This window comes from Crocodylus porosus, unplaced genomic scaffold, assembly GCF_001723895.1.
Source record: "Crocodylus porosus isolate Cpor-Errol unplaced genomic scaffold, CroPor_comp1, whole genome shotgun sequence".
Lineage (NCBI taxonomy): Eukaryota > Metazoa > Chordata > Crocodylia > Crocodylidae > Crocodylus > Crocodylus porosus.
In genome coordinates this window covers 26,298,456-26,319,380 of record NW_017728912.1, presented here as the reverse complement: position 1 = coordinate 26,319,380, position 20,925 = coordinate 26,298,456, and the positions used below count along the sequence as shown (strand labels likewise).

General features: G+C 42.0%; 1 protein-coding gene across 1 annotated transcript in view; it reads right to left on the bottom strand.

Moving 5' to 3' along the window:
• TECRL (trans-2,3-enoyl-CoA reductase-like) overlaps positions 1-20,925 on the bottom strand; it is a 171,697-nt gene that overhangs the window by 2,520 nt on the left and 148,252 nt on the right. The window contains exons 5-11 of the mRNA XM_019534213.1: positions 16,117-16,232; positions 12,770-12,875; positions 11,759-11,831; positions 8,651-8,694; positions 5,602-5,659; positions 2,509-2,594; positions 1,976-2,021 (exon numbers count right to left, since the gene is read on the bottom strand). Coding sequence (XP_019389758.1) covers positions 1,976-2,021; positions 2,509-2,594; positions 5,602-5,659; positions 8,651-8,694; positions 11,759-11,831; positions 12,770-12,875; positions 16,117-16,232 — 529 coding nt within the window. The remainder of the gene's footprint in view (positions 1-1,975; positions 2,022-2,508; positions 2,595-5,601; positions 5,660-8,650; positions 8,695-11,758; positions 11,832-12,769; positions 12,876-16,116; positions 16,233-20,925) is intronic.

Here is a 20,925-nt window from a genome sequence, read left to right as displayed (position 1 = left end):
ATTTTTGGCAGGTGTCTACACATGCAGAGATTTGTCACTAAAATTATTCACAAGATCCTGCAGCCCTGCCACTTGGCCCTGTGACCACCAGGAGAGCTCCAACCTCCAGCCACTTGGCTGGACAGCTACAAGAGGGAGATATGGAGGCATTATGTGAAGCCGGGAGGTATGGAACAGAATGTGTGTGCCTTCATGAAGACAGTACTAACTTTGAAGGGAGGCAGCACTGGGTTCTTGCTGAAACTGTTGCTCTAGTGAGGTAAAAGCTTCCACTTTCCATCCTTTTTTTTTTCCCCAGGGACTCCTTAGTGGCTTAACTTCAAAAGGAATTCTGAAGAAGGTCATTACCAATGCCTAAGCTATGGTGTGGTATGTAGGTTAGAGTACCAGGCTAGGAAGCCAAAAAAAAAAGGGGGCGGGAATTCAAATCCACCATGGCTAGAGGGATGGTCTAGAACCCATGGCCTTCAGTATCATGTTTGTGAGTGTGGCAGGGCACTGTTGGTGTCTGTCACTTTAAGGGCTGAGCCAAGCACTCAGCAGGTGCTTGATTGTGGTGGCCATTTTAGATATCTGGCTGCCCATAAAAATAGAGAAGTTCACTGCTGGCAAAAAGATCACCTGGCTGCAAGGCTGAATGCAACATCCTGGAAGGGCAAGAGCTTAAGGGGATGGTTTGAACAAGGTTCCTGGTCCCGGGCATGACCTAAAACTGCACCCTGCTGGGAGTGGGTGTCCTGGTGGGGCTCTCAGTGGTGTGGGAGCCCCCAGGAATTGATAGTCCAGTTACCACCCCAGTGAAAGGCACATAAGGGCCTTAATAACCCTAGCTTCCACAACCGGGTGGGTTACCCCATGGTAGGCCAAGAAGGTGGACCCAAGTTAGAGAGTGGGCTATGCTGTGGCCAGGACCAGAACAGACAAAAGGGCCAGGGGCCCACCATGAGGGATGCCCAGAGCGGAGGGCCTGGGGTTTCCAACTGGTCTTCAAGGTGAGGCCAGGGCCTGTGTGGCCAAAGGTCCCAGGGTGGGGGCCACACCCGAGAGCAGAAAGAGTTCAGGGAGCTATACAACCCCAAATGAAGGTGGAGTAGGCCACCTGATAGCAGGGATCTGGTTGGGGTCTGTATAGGGGAGGATTGTAGGGCCCAGTGTGGGGCCTGTGAGGTTAAAAACTATGGATGCCATCTGTGAGGCTTGGGCTGCAGAGTAGCGGAGGAATGGAGCCTCAGATAGCAGCCCCTGGCATAGGGGCAAGAAATGGGCAGCCTCCCGCCTAATTAATAACATAATTATATATCATCACGGCGTGGCAGATAAGGAGTTGGTGGTTGGCCCAGAAACAGGTGGGAAGGTCATTGGTAGACTGGCACCGAGGAAGCCTCCTGTTACAGCAAGCTACAAAGACAAAAGAATAGCAGATGCAAAGAGCACATGTATGGGGGTATGGCTGCTACTATGCATCTTTAGTCATTTACATGTGCGGGGTACACATGCAGGAATAGAAATCTTATAGATATTCAAGTAACAAAAAAATAACAGCTTAGGAGCTCAGAAAAAAAATAAAATGCAACCCATGGACCTCACTGGAAGTACTCATATTTTTAAAGTTAGGTATGCTCTCACCAATTAAATATAGCAAAAACCTCATTAACAGGACTAATATGCTCCATTCTGGGAAGGATGGTTGGGATCTAACATTCTTGTGTTAAGTGCCTGATACTGTGGCCATATAAATGATTCAAGATTCCCCCTTGGACTTAAATGTGCATTGTGTTCAGGCCCTGATTGGGTAATTTAGGTGTCTGAGATACAGATAGGCAGATCAAAAAGATTTATGAGTCTAACTTCTGAGTGATTGTAAAAGGAATGATAAACCATATACTATTATTTGGGGAAACAACAGATTTTATAAAATTCACCTGCACAAGTTATGTTCATATCTAACTGACTTCCATGACTGTTTTAAACTTACCTGGCAGTGTTTGTGTCATCACTGTGAAGCTAATCCAAGACCCAATCTGTTACAAAGAAAGAAATGTTAAATGAATGCTATGAGGGAATAAAGAAAAGGGTTTTCAAAAGCACTCAGCTCCTAATATCTCCAACTGTAACAGGGCTAGAGTGTAATGGCACTGAAGTGGAGTTGTAATGGAATGTGTAGCTGCCTAAAAAGTAGCTCTTCAATACTTCAGGTGGGGTTGAAAAAAATCATCTGCAAGGTAGAGCACTGTGTATATGACAATCACTGGGAAAAGTCTGTATGGGAGAGAAGGGATGAATAGCTCAGTATGAGGGATGGGCAAGTTGCAGCATGTTATGAAGGCAAGGCAGTGAAGCAGAGGTGCTTGAGAATTTATAGAGAAGATTGTGTTGTAAGAAATAAGCTAAAGTGTCCAGAGTACACTCATATGAAAAGTTTGCTATGAGCGAGGTTTCAAACATGGCATCCTAACTTGGGATGCGACCAGTCCATCCTTTACCTTCATGTAGAAGTTAGTTGCATACCTCATATGTGTAGTTGGGACAGGAAACCAATGCAAACAGCCATGTGAAAGGGTTGTAGGTTGGGCTTGGAAAATAGGATTTATTTCCTATTGGAAAAAAGAAGAAAAAAAACCCACTCAAAACAATTTTATTATGGAAGACATCATAAGATAACACAGCCTTATTGTGATGGCATTCACCATTTTAACTGAGCCACAATACACCTCCAGAGTGCAGCTGGCTGATCACAATTTTTTTCTGAAAAAACTTTTATTTTTGCAAAATACAGACTTAGAGAGCTCATCCAGATGAGAATGCACGTGCAGTATGCAGCACTGTGAACCCATCTGCATAGCAACACACTGCATACACCGCACATGTAGGCATTCCTTGCACTGCTAATATGCAGGGGGGGGTGGGGAAGCAAGGAAAGAGGGGGTTGACACCAGAAGATCCAGAGCCCTTAGACCTGAAACCAGAGCCTGGACAGCCAGAGCCACATTCCAGCTGCCAGCCAGGTTCCCTGTTGCCAGATCACCACTGCTGAAACTTGCTGTGCAGCAGACCATGTGTGCACGGGTCCTTCCCTAGGACAAGTACATGTGCACTCATCTGGACGCCCCCATAATGACCAAAAAATTCCTTGGAAACATGTGCTAGTTTTGAAAGAAAAGGCTTCTCATGACCAGGGCTGAAGTTCTGGTCCGAGGCTCAGAACCAGTCCAACCCAGGATAGCTGGTAGCTTTGGCGTTAGGCTGTTATATGGAAGACACAGGAGTAAGACCTTGCACGTCCTGATTCAGACCAGACTTGAAGCTCTGTTGTCTTCCACAGACTAGCTGCCTGGTTCTAATGGCAGGATTGTCTTTATCCTTTTATTTATTTTTTTTAAAGATCTTGTTTTTGTCCTAGTGCAGACTAGAAAACAGTTTGTGGGGTGGAAAAAAAAAAACTTTCTGCCTGGCTCTGCTCTGGGATTGAAAGCATTGAACTCTACAACTTAAACTTAAGAGTTATAGCTCTCTAACAAGGGTTCCAACAGACTCACATTCTCAGGTAAAAAGCACCTGCAAGGCCTGTAATACCCATTCACTTAATGGTGCAATGAGATCTGTTCCCCAATCTCAACTATTGCACCTCTTGCCATACCTCCTATGTATGGCAGGAGGCACAATTTTGGGATTAGGGATCAGATCCAAATCAGGCTATTACTCCTTGCTAGTACAGATTAAGGATCAGGATTCCAGGCTCCCCCTGCACAAGCAAGTTAAAGGCCAGAGACATGGGCCTGGGACTGACAATCAGCTGATTGTCAATCTCAACCTTGGAACCGCCATAGAGTTAGTTCAAGACTTCAGTAGTATCCCAAGGCAGATCAACCGATTGTTGGTCTTAGCCCAGAGACCATGCTGGAGTCTCCAACTGGCTCCCAGACCCCTGGGCCCTGGGTTGCTGGAAAACCTCACCTGATAACCATGAGCTGGGCAAGTCAGAAAATCATATGAGCAGCTGCACTGCAGCTACAGTTTTTAAAGGTCTGGCACATGGGGACCTGGGGATCAGGGAACTTCTCCCCATCCTAGGTTCCCTGTGGCAGGGATGTGTCAAGACCCAGCTGATGAATTCCCTTGACTCAGCACCCAGAAAACAGTGGGATACATCTACATGCACTGCATGGCTGTCAGCCTGTGTGCACAGAGGGTGCTGTCAACCAAGCTCTGTCATGCAGCTGGCATCAGACTGCCTGGCAGGCCTACCCTGCCATCAGTTCAGTTTAAGGCATGATGGAAAACAGCCATGAAACTGTTACACATTTTGTGGAATAATTTTGTGGTTTGTTTCCCATTTTATCATGCCATTACTCACCTTAACATGTGGTCAGGTTACTATTTAAGATTTCGTTAACTGGTTAATCACACCTTAAGTGTAACATCTCCCAAGTCCTATGGCACAGAGATGCATGAGTTTCACATATTAATTTCAATCATACACAGAGGAATGTTCCCAACATTGGACTTCTCTCTTCCTTGGAAGAACCAGCGGGACTAATACCTGTAATTGCTATTGGATATAACCCCACAACTGGTACATTGCAAATATTGGTATTATGAAGCTGAACAGGCCTGCCAGGTATGCATGGATGGCCTTCCAAGAAGAACAGTGTTTGGGAGAGCTTCGGAAAGTCAATAGAAACTGGATGACTAGTAACTTAGCCCCCATTTGAAAGTCATAGCTTTATTAAAAGAACAATTCCCCTAGCATATAAATGCAGGCAGAATTTTCCAGGAAAATAGTCAATATTCAAAAAGAAAGTGTCTTATGGTGATACTTAAAATAATAATAAGAAATGTCATATTGCAGAACCTGATATTTTTGTTCTATAATAATAATATTGCTAGTTCTAAAATGCAACCCAGCAGGCTCTCACAATGGTAATAACTCTGTCCACACTGTGATGATATTTATAAATGATGTTGTGTCTGTAAATAAATAAGCTTGTTGGTTGCTTCTACTGCACAGCATGTTCCCCATTCAGGAAAGTACTTAAGCACCTGTTTAATCTTAACCATATGACTAACTGCTTTCTTGAGTAGAGACTGATTTCAGTATGTACATAAATGTTTTCTGGAACAGGAACCTACAATTGAAAATATGATGATGAAGGAATAGATTTTACTTTCTAGAAAAATGGTGCAGCTATTAGTCCTATTCCCAGGTAAAATGTTCTTATGAAAGAGCTTTGGAGAATGCTTTAACAACACATGCACAGATATACATGCAAATTATTTAAGTACTTGTTAAAACAACATTAAAACTAAATCCTTCATTGTCAATTGAAGGAATATTTTAAAACACTTGAATCTATAGCTGAATGTTGTTCCTTTATAATTAAGACAAATTTTCTACATGCTTTGAAACAGCAAGCAACAGTGTTTCTAGTATTTCTTTGTCACCACAGTTAATTAGAAGATCCTGTAATGATAACATGGTACCTCATTCATCTTTCTTTATTTTCTGGTCACAGGCATATAAATTATTATATATAAGAAAAGATTGATAGGTCACATGCAATTCTGTTTGAATCAGGCAGTGAGGAAAAGAAAAGGACAAACCTGAGTGATTTTGATGAGCTAAAGCTACATTGATAAAATGATTTCCAGCTTCACATATCTGCAAAACATTTTAAAACACGCTGTTATGTATTTCAAATAATACAAAACAACTTCATTGAAAAGAACAAAAATATTTTGTTTAAATATTAAGGTACTCCAAAGGATTTTATTCCAAACCAATCATGAGAACTCAAGAAATCTAGAAAACCCTTCATCTAGAAACAATCTGGGGTTAAATCCAGGATCTAATGAAGTAAGTGGCAAAAGCTCACATGGACAACAAGAGGACGAGGACTGCACCTTTGGTGGCTGAAGCAAGTGTCTATGGAATCCCATTAGCTAACAGGAGAATACAAGAGATACAGTTTTGGGATGCTCAGCAATAAATTGATTTAATGAATTTTCAAAAAAAAAGTTTCAGGATTCACCATCATTTTTCTATCTGGACATAAGCATTTTCATTAGCAGAAGCAGGAATAGGAGCTAGCTGATGTCTCATTCTGGGCCATTATGCCTCCTGTACTCACTGTAGTTTCACTGGACAAACCAATGAACTGGTATTCAGGAGATCCAGCTTTTAGTCCCATGCTACTCTTAACTTGTTGGGCCATTTCCTCTCTACTTCCCTGCCTCCATTTTTTTTTGGTGGGGGGTGGTTTGTAACATAATTTATAAACTCCTCAGGGTACGGACTGTCTCTCACTAGGCGTTTCCACACAACGTACCACAATAACATCTCAGTTTCAGGTAGAATTTTTTAATCACTGTGGCTAACATTTTATTTCTTTCCTGGACATCTAAGGGGTTGCTTTTAACAGTGTATACACAATGCCTTCAGCACTTATGTGCAAGTAGAAATTCTGTTCCTGGATGTGTAAACCTGTGCACAGACAACTACATAGATGTGCAGACTGGGCATGCCAGTTGGCTGCATACATAACCAGGGATGTATATTAGCCATTGTTCAAGCATAGCAGCCTTAGTTGCCCCAAAGTATAATTGATCAAAGTCCATGATTAGTGAGATCTCCCATCTTTCCCCCACATTAGTTCAGTGGGTAGGGAAGCCAGATTACTTAGGGTTTCAGCCTCCATCAACCAGAGAGGGTTTGAATTTGGTCTCTTTGAATGCATGGCATAGTATTGTAACCACCAGGCCCACAGGTCAACCATTACCTAGGCCCTCTTCTAGCACTCTTTTAGATGCTGGCTTCCTGAATATGTGAGGCCTGGAGGAAAGAACAAGCTGGAAGGTGGTTGGCCAAGTAAGGTGACCACTAACCTGTTAAGAAAGGGGCCCTGCATCTAGTTGAGGCCCTTGCTCCCAGGGGCTGCATCCCCACAAATGGGAATATGCAATTTGTGGTACCTCAAAGCCTTCTGAGGCATCACAAAAAGCAAATGGCACATGTTAATCTGTTTACTGTGCTGCATAATTTCAGTGTGGAAGCAAATTTAGGTGCCAAAAAAAAAAAGGGGGCCAAAAAAAGTGGTGCAGTGCACACGGCAGCAGTGTGTGCCACCTGAAACTGGAGCCTGACCAGCCCCAGCCACACCCCGGCTGCTGGCCAGACTCCACATGCCCAGATTGCTGTTGTTGTAGCCCCATGAGACCCCCAGGACCCTAGGTAAGGCTCCTGGGGACAGCACAGGTGCTGGTCCCAGCTTCCTCTACCCTACCTGCTGCTATTATATGTGCTGCTGCTATTTGTCCCTTAGGAAATGCACGTATGTGCTCATGGGGACGTGCCCAGTGAAACTGAAGCTTGCCCCTGTGTACTGCCTTCCATCCATTTTTTCTAGTGCAGGAGGCGGTTGGCTCAGCTTCAAAAGGAGTGTCAGAGGGTGGCCTGTATAATACCTAACCTGTTGCATGGAAGTTAAAGCACTAGACTGGGAAGTTTGTCTGTAAAACCTGGGTTCAGGCCCCGCTGGCTACAGCAAGGATCTGGAAGCTGTATTCACCAGCTTGCCAGGCAAGCAGTTTCTCATACTCTGCCAGTGTGCATACTCAGTCGGAGTGTATAGTCATATATACATCTGGTAACAGAACACCAAGTTGTCCATGAGTGCTCTTGGACTGGCCCTATGTTAATAGAGTTAATAAGCATAAAACAAATACTGTCCTTATTTAAAATTAGAGCTGATTTATATCTATATTTCATTATCATGAAAATAATATGAACAGAACATTTTCCTGAATTGGGCCCCCTAAGGATCTGAATTTTGGGAGTGTTTACATATTGGATGGCCAACAATTCCTAGATTTTCCAGATCATGTAGAGTGTAGCGAAGAGGTTCATGAGACCTGGAAGCTGTGAGCAGTAAGACCATTTTTTAGTACTTTTAGCCATTCATGGGATCCGATAATGACAGGCCATGAAAATAACAATGGTGACACAGTCATCTTTTTTTTTTTCTTTTTGAGTAAAAATGTAGTTTTGACCTTTTTTTCTGATTTGCTGAAGCAGTTGCACTGAGATAGCTTCACTTGGTACAAGTATAGACTCTGTGAGTATCAGAAAGGTGGTACCCCTTCCATACAACAGAAGGAGTAAACTTGAAAAGTAACTCTTGACTACTCTTCATTCATTGCAGCACCTGCATATTCTTTTTTTAACTACTGCCAAGTGCTAATAGACATGCTATTTAGGATACACAACATGATTAAAAGTCCTTTTGGGATATACTTTCAAAATATGTTTACCTTTGCATTTGAAGAATTATTATATTTATTTACCTAAACCTTAAACTTTTTCTTGAAATCTGAATAAGAATGATGATGCTGATATAATGCAAAAAGATGTCATGATGGTGAAATAATGCAAAAAGATGTCATGTAGGATGCAGGGCATCAATAACTAGGTATTGTGCACAAACACACTAGGATAGTTCCTGCCGTAGAAATGACAAAAGACCTATTGGCATCAATAGGACTAATGATATGCCTCAGGGATTCAGCACTAAGGTTCACTTGCACAGCAGTAATCTTGACAAATAATAAGCCTTTTTATAGAACAATCATCTTTAATACCTGTTTCTATACATACCAGGAAAGCGAGGGCAGCAAACATAACTTGTCTGTTGCCATATGCTAGAAAATAGAATAAAATAAAATTAAGATAAATTTTAATCTGTGCAAAATTTTGCGTAATTTACCCTGGGACAGAAGGTCAGAACCACTTATACTCCACTTATGAAGAAGGAGAACTATACTACATGTTATGTATAGAGAGCAACTACTAAATGTTTTCTGGTAAATTACAGTACTCTTTGATGATAGTTAAATAAAACCATTAACTAGCTCTGATATAGTGTTTTCATTTGTAGATATTAAAGTACAGCCTGTCTATTTTTAAGCAACAGAACATCAGAGAATACCATTATCTGCCACTCAGCCTGACCACTTCTATAACCTCCCCTCTGCTTCACTTCTTTTTCAAGACATCAGTATAGTACAGCACAGTAAAAGCTCTGTTATCCGGCATCCCCCGGGAATGGGGGATGCTGATTAATCAAATATTCCTGTTAATCAAATGTGCACTGTCTGGTGTACTCCCCAGTGTCAGTGTGCCGGGAACAGGGAAGGGGACCCTGCACAGGCTGCTTTGCCCCATGTAGGCTGCTTTGCCTTGGGCCATGGACCAAAAAAGGGGCAAAGAAAAACTCAGCTCACAGTGGCAAAACAGGAAGTCCCCCAGAAGTGGCACTTCCAGTTTCACTTTTGCGGCGTTCCTTGGATGCTGGCTAATAGAGTTTTCCGGCTAATAAAGTGCCGGTTAACACAGCTTTTGCTGTACCATGGACATCTAAGAGGGTCCCAGTACTCCCACAGCTTTCCCCTTCATTGTTTCAAATCTTCTTTTCCTATCCTGCCTGCGTTCCCAAAACCATGTCTTTTTGCTTCTCCTTTGTCTGAACAGCAGGATGCTACAGCATCTCCCCAGGGTGATCCACATAGCTGCAATTAGTGACCCTGTGGGCATGTCTACACAAGACACTTTACTGTGCAATTGACTAAGTGACTGTGCAGTAAAGTGTCTGTCTAAGTATGTAAACACTTACTGGACAGTTAATTACTTAACTGCAGAGTTAATTTGCTACCTGCAAATTTACCATGCAGTAGTGACTGCAGTAGTCCATGTATAGACGACAAACCGGGAGAAAATCCATCCCCAGTCATCCCAGGCACCAGGCAGCAGGAAAACAATCCCCTCCCCTGGGACCTACCTGCTGCTGCTGAGTCAGGCTCTGAGTGGGAGCCTGGGGTGGGACAATGTTCCCCTGCCCCAGCAGCAGGCAGCTCCTGGTCCCAGCTCTGCAGTTGGAGCTGCATGGAGCCAGGGCCAGGAGCTGCCTGCTGCTAGAGCAAGGGGACACTGTTTTGGCCTGGGCTCCAAATTCAGAGGCCGCCCCAGCAGCAGGCACCTTCCTGGGGCAGGGAGCAATCTCTCAGCCTCAGCTCCACTGCTCCAATCACAGAGCCAGGGATAGGATCTGCCTGCACCAAAAGAGTACCTTGCCCACCCGGGAGCTGGCTGGGACCTGTCCCCAGAACTGGACATGTTGCTCCCAGCCCCAGGCTCTCTGGGGAAGCCCTGCTGGGCACAAGGCTTTTCCCCATGTGCATGGGGTGGGATAGCTCTACAGCAGCAGCTCTTCCACCTCATTCACATCAGAACCCTTCCTGATGTGTATGGGTCCAGGACAGCTGTCCCCTGGCCCCATGCTCCCTGTCAGCCCCTGGGTTAACATCCAGAGGGAGTCTGAAGCTCTCCCTGACTGCTACAGGAGGGTACAGCAGCTTCTCCAAGCTGCTCTCTTGCAGAGGAAATCTGCTCCAAGAGGGAGTATGTGTAGATATGCTCGCTTGGTTGGCCTACTGAGCAGTATTTTTACTGCACAGTAAACCTACTAAGAATTAATAACACGTGTAGGCATACCCTGTGGTTGTTAACCAAATGCCCTTGCCAACTCTGCTCAATGAGTTTATTTCTGTGTGCTATTTTTCCAGTTAACTGTCTTCCTTGTCAAAGCTGTGCCCCTGAAATCCTACAAGCCTCATTTCTCAGGCCTTTTATGGAGATGCTGTCCACTTCAAAGCTTAGAGGAAGAGACAAGATTTCTGGCCTCAGAATTTGATGATCACATTCCATTTAGTGGGAAGAGCACCCCAGCAAATAGACAGTGTATTCAGGACCTACTGACTTAATGACTCAGACTTCTAAGGGCTGAACCTGGGTCTGATAAAGCAATTTAAATCATTGCTTCCCGTTTGCATACCAATTTAGTGACATTTTGAGAAACAGATCAATGTTAATCAAAATTCATTTTTTAAGTAAAAGGTGCATTTTGGGAAACTTTATTCTACCAGAAAAATCCACTTAGTTATCATGACTGGCAGCATAATTCCTGGATCCTCCCAAAACTCAGAGGAAAGGATTAACAAAGAAAAGAAATGACAAATGCAATGATAGTGTGCTAGCAAAATGAAATGGGGAAAGAAATATACAGCAACATAAAAGAAAGAATTTAGCAAAAATAAAGTGCCCAGTGACTGAAAAGATTAAAAAAAAAAAAACAATCTACAAATAAAGAATACTTTTGTAAACATGTTGCACAATAAGAAAAAACACAATCATGATCAAGGCTGAATGGGCAAAAGAGAAGAAAAAATCTCCATTTGCTTTATTTCTACATTTTTGTTGAAAATACCTAACCAAGTGTTATCAGTTTGACATAAAGTTTAGCTTTCAGAAAAAGGATTTTTCTCTATCATAGAAAAATGTTGTTATTAAAAAAAAAATTCAGCCAGCTCTAGTTCCCCTGTGCATTTTTAGTGGAAACATATTGCAGAGATTAGTATAATGCATTGATCTTTCTGTTTCCTTCAATTGGCTAATATTTCATATTTACAAAACTCTGTCATGATTAAATGGCATTAAACAGTGACATATGTTTGAAGATGTAGATGGATTGTGACACTTATATTAATCTTTCTCCTGACAAGTAAATGTAAGCCTAATCTTTGGGCATGCTAATGATCTGATTATGTGCCCACTGAAGTCAAGGTCTGAACTCCAACTGATTCGCAAGCAAGTTTAGACTAAAAAAAAAAATTAAGAACAATGTCAGTTTTATGTTGTATTTATACATACTTGGTGGAGTGTATCGTGGATGGTTGATGTAGTAAGCAATCCAAGAAGTGAATCCCCAGTAAAAGGCACATCCCTGGAATAGATAGGGATACATTTTAGGTAGAAAAATTGAAAGTCAGTACAAATTACAACTTCATATGCATTTTTCTAGTTGTGTTCTGAGACAAGATGACTACAGTGCTATTATTCAATGATTCATTGATTTAAAAAACAAAAAATCTTAATATGAGTCTCTTAAAAATAAACTCATAGTTAAATCCAAAATAAGAATTAAATTAAAATGCTTAGCAGAGAGTTAAATGAACCCTTTTATACTAGGCTCAGCTATATATAGTTATATTCTTTGTTCATGAAAATCCTAAACCTAGATGAATGGCTTGAAATGTAAGATCTTTATTACTTGTTCCATGTGGATAGAAATTGGTTAATAATGGAGCATGTGGAACTGAAGGATACACACTTATGGTATTTGACTAAGACTTAGGAGACCTTGATTCTGGTTCTACCAATGTAATTTTATGTGACTTAAGGCAGATCCCTCTCTCCCTACCACTGTCTCCCCCACACCCTCTCCTCCATCCTCCAGCCAGTTCTAAAATAAGGATAAAAGTCCTTTTTTTTAATTTAGATTTTAAGCTTTTCAGGAAAAGGATGTCTCTTTTCAGGGCAAGGGTATATTTATCACTGGTACCATGCATGTATTCTATTCCTTGCATTGTAATAGCAAAACAACAAACACCATTCAGTCTGAAAAACATTATGGGGCACTGAAGGTCAGCTCCTCAGGTGGCATAAATCAAAAGTGACCCAGCTCGGTGGAAGCTATTGGATGCACCTTGGTCTACTTCATTGGAAGAGCTGGCCTTGGGTCTTTAAATGTATTTATATTGTGAACTGAACATAATTACCAGACCTAGCAAAGAAATCTTTTTCCTTTTTTATTTCTTCCAAGGTCCCTTTAATATGAAGAATTTCTCTCTATTACATAAAAATGATAAATATAATTGTCACCTTAATCATATTTTTCAGAGGAGTATGCCCTCCGGAAAACTTGTGAACAAATAACGTCTCCAGAAGATTTCTGATATAATGTATACAATGACAGAAGCAGGCCAAACTGGAATAAACAATGAGAAAAGAAATAAGGAATATGAAATGTTGTTTTTTCTGTCTGCTTTTTGTTTCCAAACCATATTTTCTGATATATCACAGTTCATTGCTACAGAAAAAAATAAGGAGCAATATTACTGAACTGGAGAATCAAGATGAAATCTCTGGCCTTAATCTTTGCCTTAGTTGAAACATCTAAATCCAGAGATTAATAGAATATTTTTTACAGTGTTTTATAAAGTCACATCCATTTATAGTGGAAGCAAATAACTTTTATTAGCCTTGAATTTAAAAAGGATTCATCAAGCTCAGTGTAGTACACAGCTTGATGGTACATTAAAAAAGTACAGCTGTGTGTACAGGCGAATGTCTACTACATTTTGCACAGATGTATCCCACCTCTTCAGGTTTTTTTAATGCTCTCGTAGGATGTATCTGACATTTGAGAACATTCTGAATAGCTTCTGAATGGTTTGCTTGTCCTTTAGTAACTACAGTAGCAACACACAAGTAGTCTGTATTTCATTTCCTTGCAGAGTCAAAATGTGATTTTGTTGCAAAGTTAATCCACTGTGATGGCTTTTTTGTTCTGAGTTACAATGGAATGAGGTAATTGTTGTAGAATTTATTATACTGATTCTCTTTTGAAGACGATTATGAAACAATAACCAGTACTCCTGATTTGCTTCAAAGAATGAGCTGCAGCTCATAAAGACTGGGTTTAAAAAACAAATGTCAAGTGTGATTCATGGTGGCATTTTATCTTGGTTATATTTACTGAACTAGCAGTGCCTATCTCATCGAAAGCCAATTATGAGACATAAATGAAAAGTGATTTTCAGTGTGTAGAGTTTCAAATACTTTGGCTACCATACAAGATGCTCAATAAAAGTCAAAGATTAAACAATTTTGAAGTAATTAAATCAGAGAAATGGGGAGTTCAGAAAAATCAGCTAATTAATGGTTTTACACAAGGCTGAATAACACTTTCATTCTCATTAAGAATTTAAAAAAAAAATCTTTGGTTTCTAACAGGGATGCCAAAAAACTCCTTTAAAAAAAATCAGGAAGACTTCTCATATTTTACCGCCCCAATAATGCAGGGATATTTTTGGCTCCTCAGTTCTATTCAAAATATTATTTCCTATTAAATGTACAACTCAGGGTGGAAAGGTTGTCTCATGGCAGCAGAGTGGGAGCTGTGAAATTATTCTGGGGTCTTATTCACAGCTCTGCCAATGCATTCAAATTCTTTCTGCTGAAGTTTCCCCATCTGTGAAATGGCAGTAATAATAGTTCATTTTATTCTCCTGTTTATATAAACTCCCCTGCTGGGCCCAACATGGGGAACACAAATGTAAAATTCAGAAGAAATTAAATCTGACTAGTTATTGAAAATTTCAGTCCCCTCTGTGTCTCTCAAAAATCGGCCTGTCTGATTCTTAGCCACTCTCTGTCTCTCACTGCATGACTACTTAGTTTCCTTCATAGCATTTTTGAAGAAGTTTTTCAAAGATTTAAGAAGTTGCAATAAATTATGACAGATTAGTTTTGTTTATATATTCTTGGCATTCTAATAGATTAAGGCACAATTTTCCTTTCTCAAGCTGTTTGCCCACTTTCACATCACAATCTTTTGAGCTTCATTATTTGTCATGCTGTCTCAGTCAGTTTATCACATTTGGGCATTAACTTCATTAAGTTTCTGTAATTTCCAGATATTTTATTTAATATAGGTACCTTTGCCTCTCAATAATCTGTTGATGTAGTGGCCTATTTTTCAAAGTGATTTAATGTATTTTGTTAGAAGGTCTGTAGCTTAATTCTTAAGGTCCTTCAGCACTCTTAGGTGGGTCCCATTTGGTTTTGGTGAATAGTCTCACTTTTAGGGAGTGGAATTTTCAAACGTATCTCTAAGATTTAAAAGCAGAAACTTAACTGCTGAACTCTGCTATTTTCTCCATTAGATGTTTCTGAAAATCTCTTCCTCCATTTATCATCGGTTCTTGAAAGTACTTCTTTGTCTTCTCAGCCTTTGACAACACCTCCTCTTTCTGAGTACATTTGAAGCTAGTATTGTCTGTACTGAAGACAAGTGCCATTCATCTCCTACTGTCCTTGTACTTCTATTAACCTGATCCAGAATTAATTTAGTATCTGGAAGGCACTCTGGTCTAGTGAACAGTTCCCAAGTTCTGTGTTTACACTTTGATCTGTCACTGATATAAAGCATGACTTGGAGCAAGTCCTTTCTAGTTTGCTTCTGTCTCTTATTTTCTATCCAGCTTGTATATTCAGGTTTTAAATAATTCAAGGTATGGAGTGCCTCCCTTTATGTCTATGCCAGTGCCTAGACACTAGAACTCTAGTGTTAGATATGGTCTCTGGGTACCACCATAATAGAAATCATTAAAAAAATAATACCCTGAAATTCTGATCGACTCCAGAAACCTTTGGGTATGGAAGGATTGTAGCATCAAAGGCTGTATCCCCATGAGCGGGGGCATGCAATTGTTGCAGGGAAATAAGCAGCAGCAAAAATTTGTGCTGCTGTTTTTTGCCCTAGTGTGTGTGGATACTTTTAAGAGTGTTATGTATAAGTTGTTATATTGGCCCGGCAACAGTGGGAGGGAACTGCAAGGAACAGCAGAGGAGTAGTCTAAGAAGGCTTTCTGAATAAGTAAGCTTTATTGTTCTATAAGTTTAACTCCTTGGTCTTTTGAAAATAACACATGGTGCTTACCCCTGCATGTGGGTTTACCATGGGGAAAAATGCTCCGGGTGGTAGGAAGGCTGGGGCTAGCACCTGGGCTAGTCCCAGCAACCTTACTTGGAGTCCTGGGGGACAACCAGGGCTGCAACAGCAGCGATCCAGACATGCACAGCCTGACTGGCAGCCTGAGAATTCTTCTGCCCAGCCAGGCTCTGATTTCAAGCAGGGCATGCTATTGCCATGTGCACTGCCCCACGTTTTCCAGCACAGTTGATACTAAAATTTTCTTGTATCTAAATTTGACTCCAAGCTGCAAATATGCAGCACATAGAACCAAATTGCATGCATGGGGTGCATTTTGCAGCACCTAAAATGCCTTTTAGGCACCACAAAATGCATGTGTGCACTCATGTGCACGTGACAAAACTGTATTACATTGAATAAAACAAAACCATGTCTCATCATCAATTCAGCTGGAATGCTTAGTGGCTTACCATCCTGCTTGATTTAGTTCATGCACATGAGTTTCACTTACTGAACTACTGGATGGCGAAAGTTCTTAGTACTCTCCTGCTCATTGTATATGCTTGCGAGACGAATGTAAAACAGCAAGTAGATCAGAAGAGGCCCAGTGTATTCTGTCAGAAAAACCTAAGGAAAAAAAGAGGTTTCAGGATGGAGAATTGCAGCAATAAAAGAATGAGAAAAAAATGACTCTCAGTTCTTAGACAGACCTAGCTACTGAATTTATCTTGGAAGATGGACCAACACAATACCGATATATCATTGAAATCTCACTTCAACTTCCTTTGAGGTCAAGAATGGTGCTTAGATGTTTGTGCTGTTCCTTGCACAAAGGTGCACTTCATTCAGGCTACAAACAGACATAATTTTTGGTTCCAAGATCAACTGTGCTAGGATGTGTTCCAGCACAGATGACCCAATTCACTGGCAGGTCCAAATGCAACCTAGGGCTGCAATCCTGCGGGATCAGGCTCCTGCCACTACTGGATCTTTGGGGGCCTGATTCTGGGAGACAACAGCTCCATATGTCTGGCCCTGACCCAGGGAACTCCATGAGGTACCCTTGCTCTGCAGTATGAAACCTAAGCCCTAAAATTGCCTGCCTGAGGTGGCTAGAAAGCATAGCCCCAGGCTGTGTGGACCACACCATAAGCAAAAAGATATCCTCGGGCACCAGAATATGTGACCATGTCATGTCAACATTTTTGAGTACTTGGAGCTTGACAAAGCCAAGGATATCTGCTAGCTTGCTGCCATAAATATTGCAACCAAAGAGAGAAAAAGGGAGAAAGAAATACCTTTGTCTACATCAGGGGTTCTTAGCCTCTTTAGACTCAAGAAACCCCTCCATAACTTTTCTGAATTTAGCAGCACCTCATTTCAAAAACAGATTCATTTATCACACTGATTAGCTCTTCAAATGCTGTGGCTTCCTTAGAAGGATTTTATGGCACCCTGGTTGAGAATCACTCAATAATATAGGTGGCCAGACTTTCAAAAGAGCTATCGACAGGGGCTGATCCTGGGAAAGCTGGTCCTAAGCTTCTTACAAAAGCCAGGAAAAGGTATGGAGAAACAACAGCCCCTACGGTTTTTCTTTAACTTTAATTTGTATAAAATAAAGTTTCAAGAATGTATCTCTGCAATAGGCAACAAATGAAGTGTTTGAGAGAAGGTCTCAAGTATAAGTCCTTGTTACCTGGAGAGGCTAATTGAGAAGACAGAGGTGGAGGTTAGCCTTGGGGTTTGAGTGGAGTATATTTAAGTAGAAGAGGTAGCTAAACAGCTAATGGGTATCCAGTTTAGGAAAGGTCGGTAAGAAGTGGCAGTTTAGAGTACTAAGGGGAAATGAGCATATGACTGGTGACAGTTAGCTATCAGGTTGGCACCCTGGGCTCAAGTGTTTAATGGTTCTTTGGCTTGTACAGCACCAAGAAGGAAGGAAGGAGACAACTAGTTTTAGGGCAGGGGCTCCTGGGCCAGGGAATACTTAGAAGGTCACTGGGGGTTAGTAGGAGCCAGTCATTAAATCCAAGGCTGGTAGGCAGGGAACAGTGGGATGGTGCTGGGTGCAGTAAGGAGCTGCTCATCGGGGCAAGTTGAGGAGTTTGGAGGAGGGCCTTTGGCCCATAAAGCTGTCCCTGCAGGAAGTGGAAGGTTGTGGCTGTGACTACTACAAATATAGAGGCTGGTGCCAGATGAGGGTGACAGGGGCAGGACCCCACCAGGCCTAACTCTTTCCATTGTCTGATTCCTCCTAACCCCTGGTACCTGAGGGGGTGAGTATGGCCCTAACTACCACAGCTACTCTTCCAGGGACTTGTACGCCAATGATCAGATCATGGAGCCTCTCCTGCCAGCTCTGGAAACAGGGGAGGAATGAGGGGAGAATCTGGTTGGAAAAGCGTTGCCCTGTAGTCCCATGTTTGCTCACCTGCCTGCCCACCCCAGAGCATGGCACTTGTTGCACAGGGTGGCCAACATGGAACTGCTAGGGTACATTAGTATGATCTGGTGTACCTCCTATGCTAGGGCAATGCCAGGCAACAACCCCAACCCCATGCTCCAACTTAGGCTGAATTCCTGTGTATCGGGACTTCTGCTTCAGCCCTCTGCCCTCCCTGATCCCCCATGGAACAGATATGGGGGGTGTTCCTGTCCTGCAAAACCCACACTCTTTCCTTTCTAGAGACTAACTCCAATCCCACCCATAGGCCTGCGGGAATGTTGCTGCCTGTGCTAGGCACCACTTGTCCATGGCAGGCTTGGGGAGGCATAAGTGATTTTCTCTTTGTACTCCATGACACTGTTAGAAGGATATCATGACACTCCAGGATGCTGCAGCAGCTCAGTTGAGAATCACTCACTTTAATGTATACACCTCATTCAAGGGACTCCAACATTATAAAGGAGCAATCCAAAATCCTGTTTGTCATCTCTCTGAAATGTTAGCTATGGGATGAGATGACTATTTTGTATCCAAACTGGATATATGATTACAAGAAAGCACTAAATCTGAATACCAGTTCCATTTCTCTACTCATAGCACCAATAGGTGCATCTACACATGCTCTTTAATGTGCATTAGCCTATTTTAATATGCATTAAAGCATCACCAAAAAAACATGCTATTTAGCTAATGTGCATTAAAATAGACTAATGCACATTTTTCTAGTACCTCACAATGCAGGTGTTAGATTTAATTTATATTAACTAAAGCACATTCATTGAATGTGTAGACATGTCCCATGTTTTGCTCAACTGAGTGATGCATATCTTAAGTTAAATTCAATTGAGAGAGAGAGCGAGCATGTATACATGAATGATTCTGAATTCTAGAGCTTTAGCCACTTACCTGGATAAGGAAAAACATGAATTTCTAGTCCTTGCTCCCATACCTGTTTATATACCTAACTTGAAAAAAGACATCAAATAAAATATATAGAGCTGTTGGAAAGGAGGCTGGAAGCTAGGTCTCCCCCTGCAGGTAAGTACTCTAGCCACTAGGCAACAGAGTAATACTCAGTCTCTCTTGCTGAATGTTTCCTGACTAAAGAATTTTGCATTCCTTTCTGAAGATAATCACAATGTCAACAGGAGTGGTGGAGTGTTCTCTCTCCTCAGAAAAACCACAGTATAGGGGTTAGGGAACTCTCCTAAGAAGTAGAAGACATGGGGCTATACCATCTCAGAGAGAGAAAGTAATTGAACTCTCCCACAGCCTTGGCAATTTTTCTAGTAATTGAACCAAGAAAGTGATTGTGGAGAGGGAGTGAATCACTCCTCTCTGTCTGTATGTTGAAGAAGGATGAACTCTGCTGTTTCTGAAAGAACAGCTGTAGTTCCAAGTTACAGAAGAAGGCTTTCACACAACTCTCTCTTCCAGCATTCTCATATTGACTATGTCTAGGTTAATCTTCCCAGTTTACATTATGATTATTGTGAATCATACTTTGGAGCCCCTAACTCTGACCATGCACTATACAGGCAGCCTAAACACCTTCCTAAGGACCCTGGGGCAATGTGCTGAAAAGTTGACTCCACGTGAATTTTTTGATGAAGTAACTATTAAAAAATGACCCAGGCCTAAATACATTCTTCAGATTGCCCTTTATAGTTATTTTCCATACAAAGTCTGGGCCCCACCTTGCAGCCATTATTCAAGCAAAGTCTTCATTCAAATAATTGAAAATACAATGTGCTTCCAAGCCCCTAAGGTAAATGCAGACAATAAGTCAGTAGTAGTATTCAGTGTAGCCACTAATTACTTAGACCTTGACACCCTTTCAAGTGAAAAAAGGCACTGCAAATTTAAGGAGGAATACTAAAAAAAGGAAATTGTTTCAGATGTTAAAAAAAAAACCCAGATCATCACAGCCATTATTCAACTTCACAGGGCAGTAAGTTAAAGTGACACCTTTCCTCCTTATCAACATTTGAAGTGTGATCTTAGCTTTGGATGGAACAGTACAACTCCCAGAATTTTACCTCCATTGTGAGGAAGAGGACAACAGATGGCCAGTTCTTTGCCTTCATTCCCTCACTACCCAACTCAAGAGTTGTTGTCTGGGCACATGACAGAACAGTAAGCTACTTGACAAACTAGGGGGCATGTCTATCTGACACATCTACTGTGCAGGTGACTTTAACTGCACAGTAAGCATCTCGATGTCTACACACTACAGTAAATACAAGTACTACCCTACTCTGGTGTTCTTCCATGTGTAGTGTAATGTATGTGTAGATGCTGAGCTGGCTGGCTGAAGCATGAGGATGCTTCAGTGCAGGGGCTGCCTCCTGGCTAACCCCACACTGAAGCACCCTTGTGGCTCAGCCAGCCCCTCTGCAGCACACTGAGTCAGGTCAGAGCAGCCCCAAGTTGGCAGGCTGACCCCTAGGATCCCTGCCAGCCAGGGCTGCTGCAACTTGTTCAATGTGCGGCAGTCTGGGCACACATGTAAACCGTGCACCTGGAAGCTTCCTGGGAACTATAAACTACAGAGCAATAAGCTCCACAGTTTATTGCTGTGCATTAATGACATGTGTAGATGTGCCTAAGGTTAAATACATCAGTTTTCATGTCCATGCTTGATTGTCTGTCCTCAGTGGAATGAACTCCAGGATTACAACTATGAACTACTACAGGGGTTTTCAACCTTTTTTAATAAGTGTACTCCAGACAGCTGGATGTGGCGGGAGGGGCAGTGTGGGGGGGTAGGCAGCAGTGGCAACTGCCACATGTGAGCTCCCCCCCAGTGTCTCTCCGGCTGGGTGGCACCTGTGTGGCCCACAGAGGGGTGCCACTACCCTTGCCCCCCCC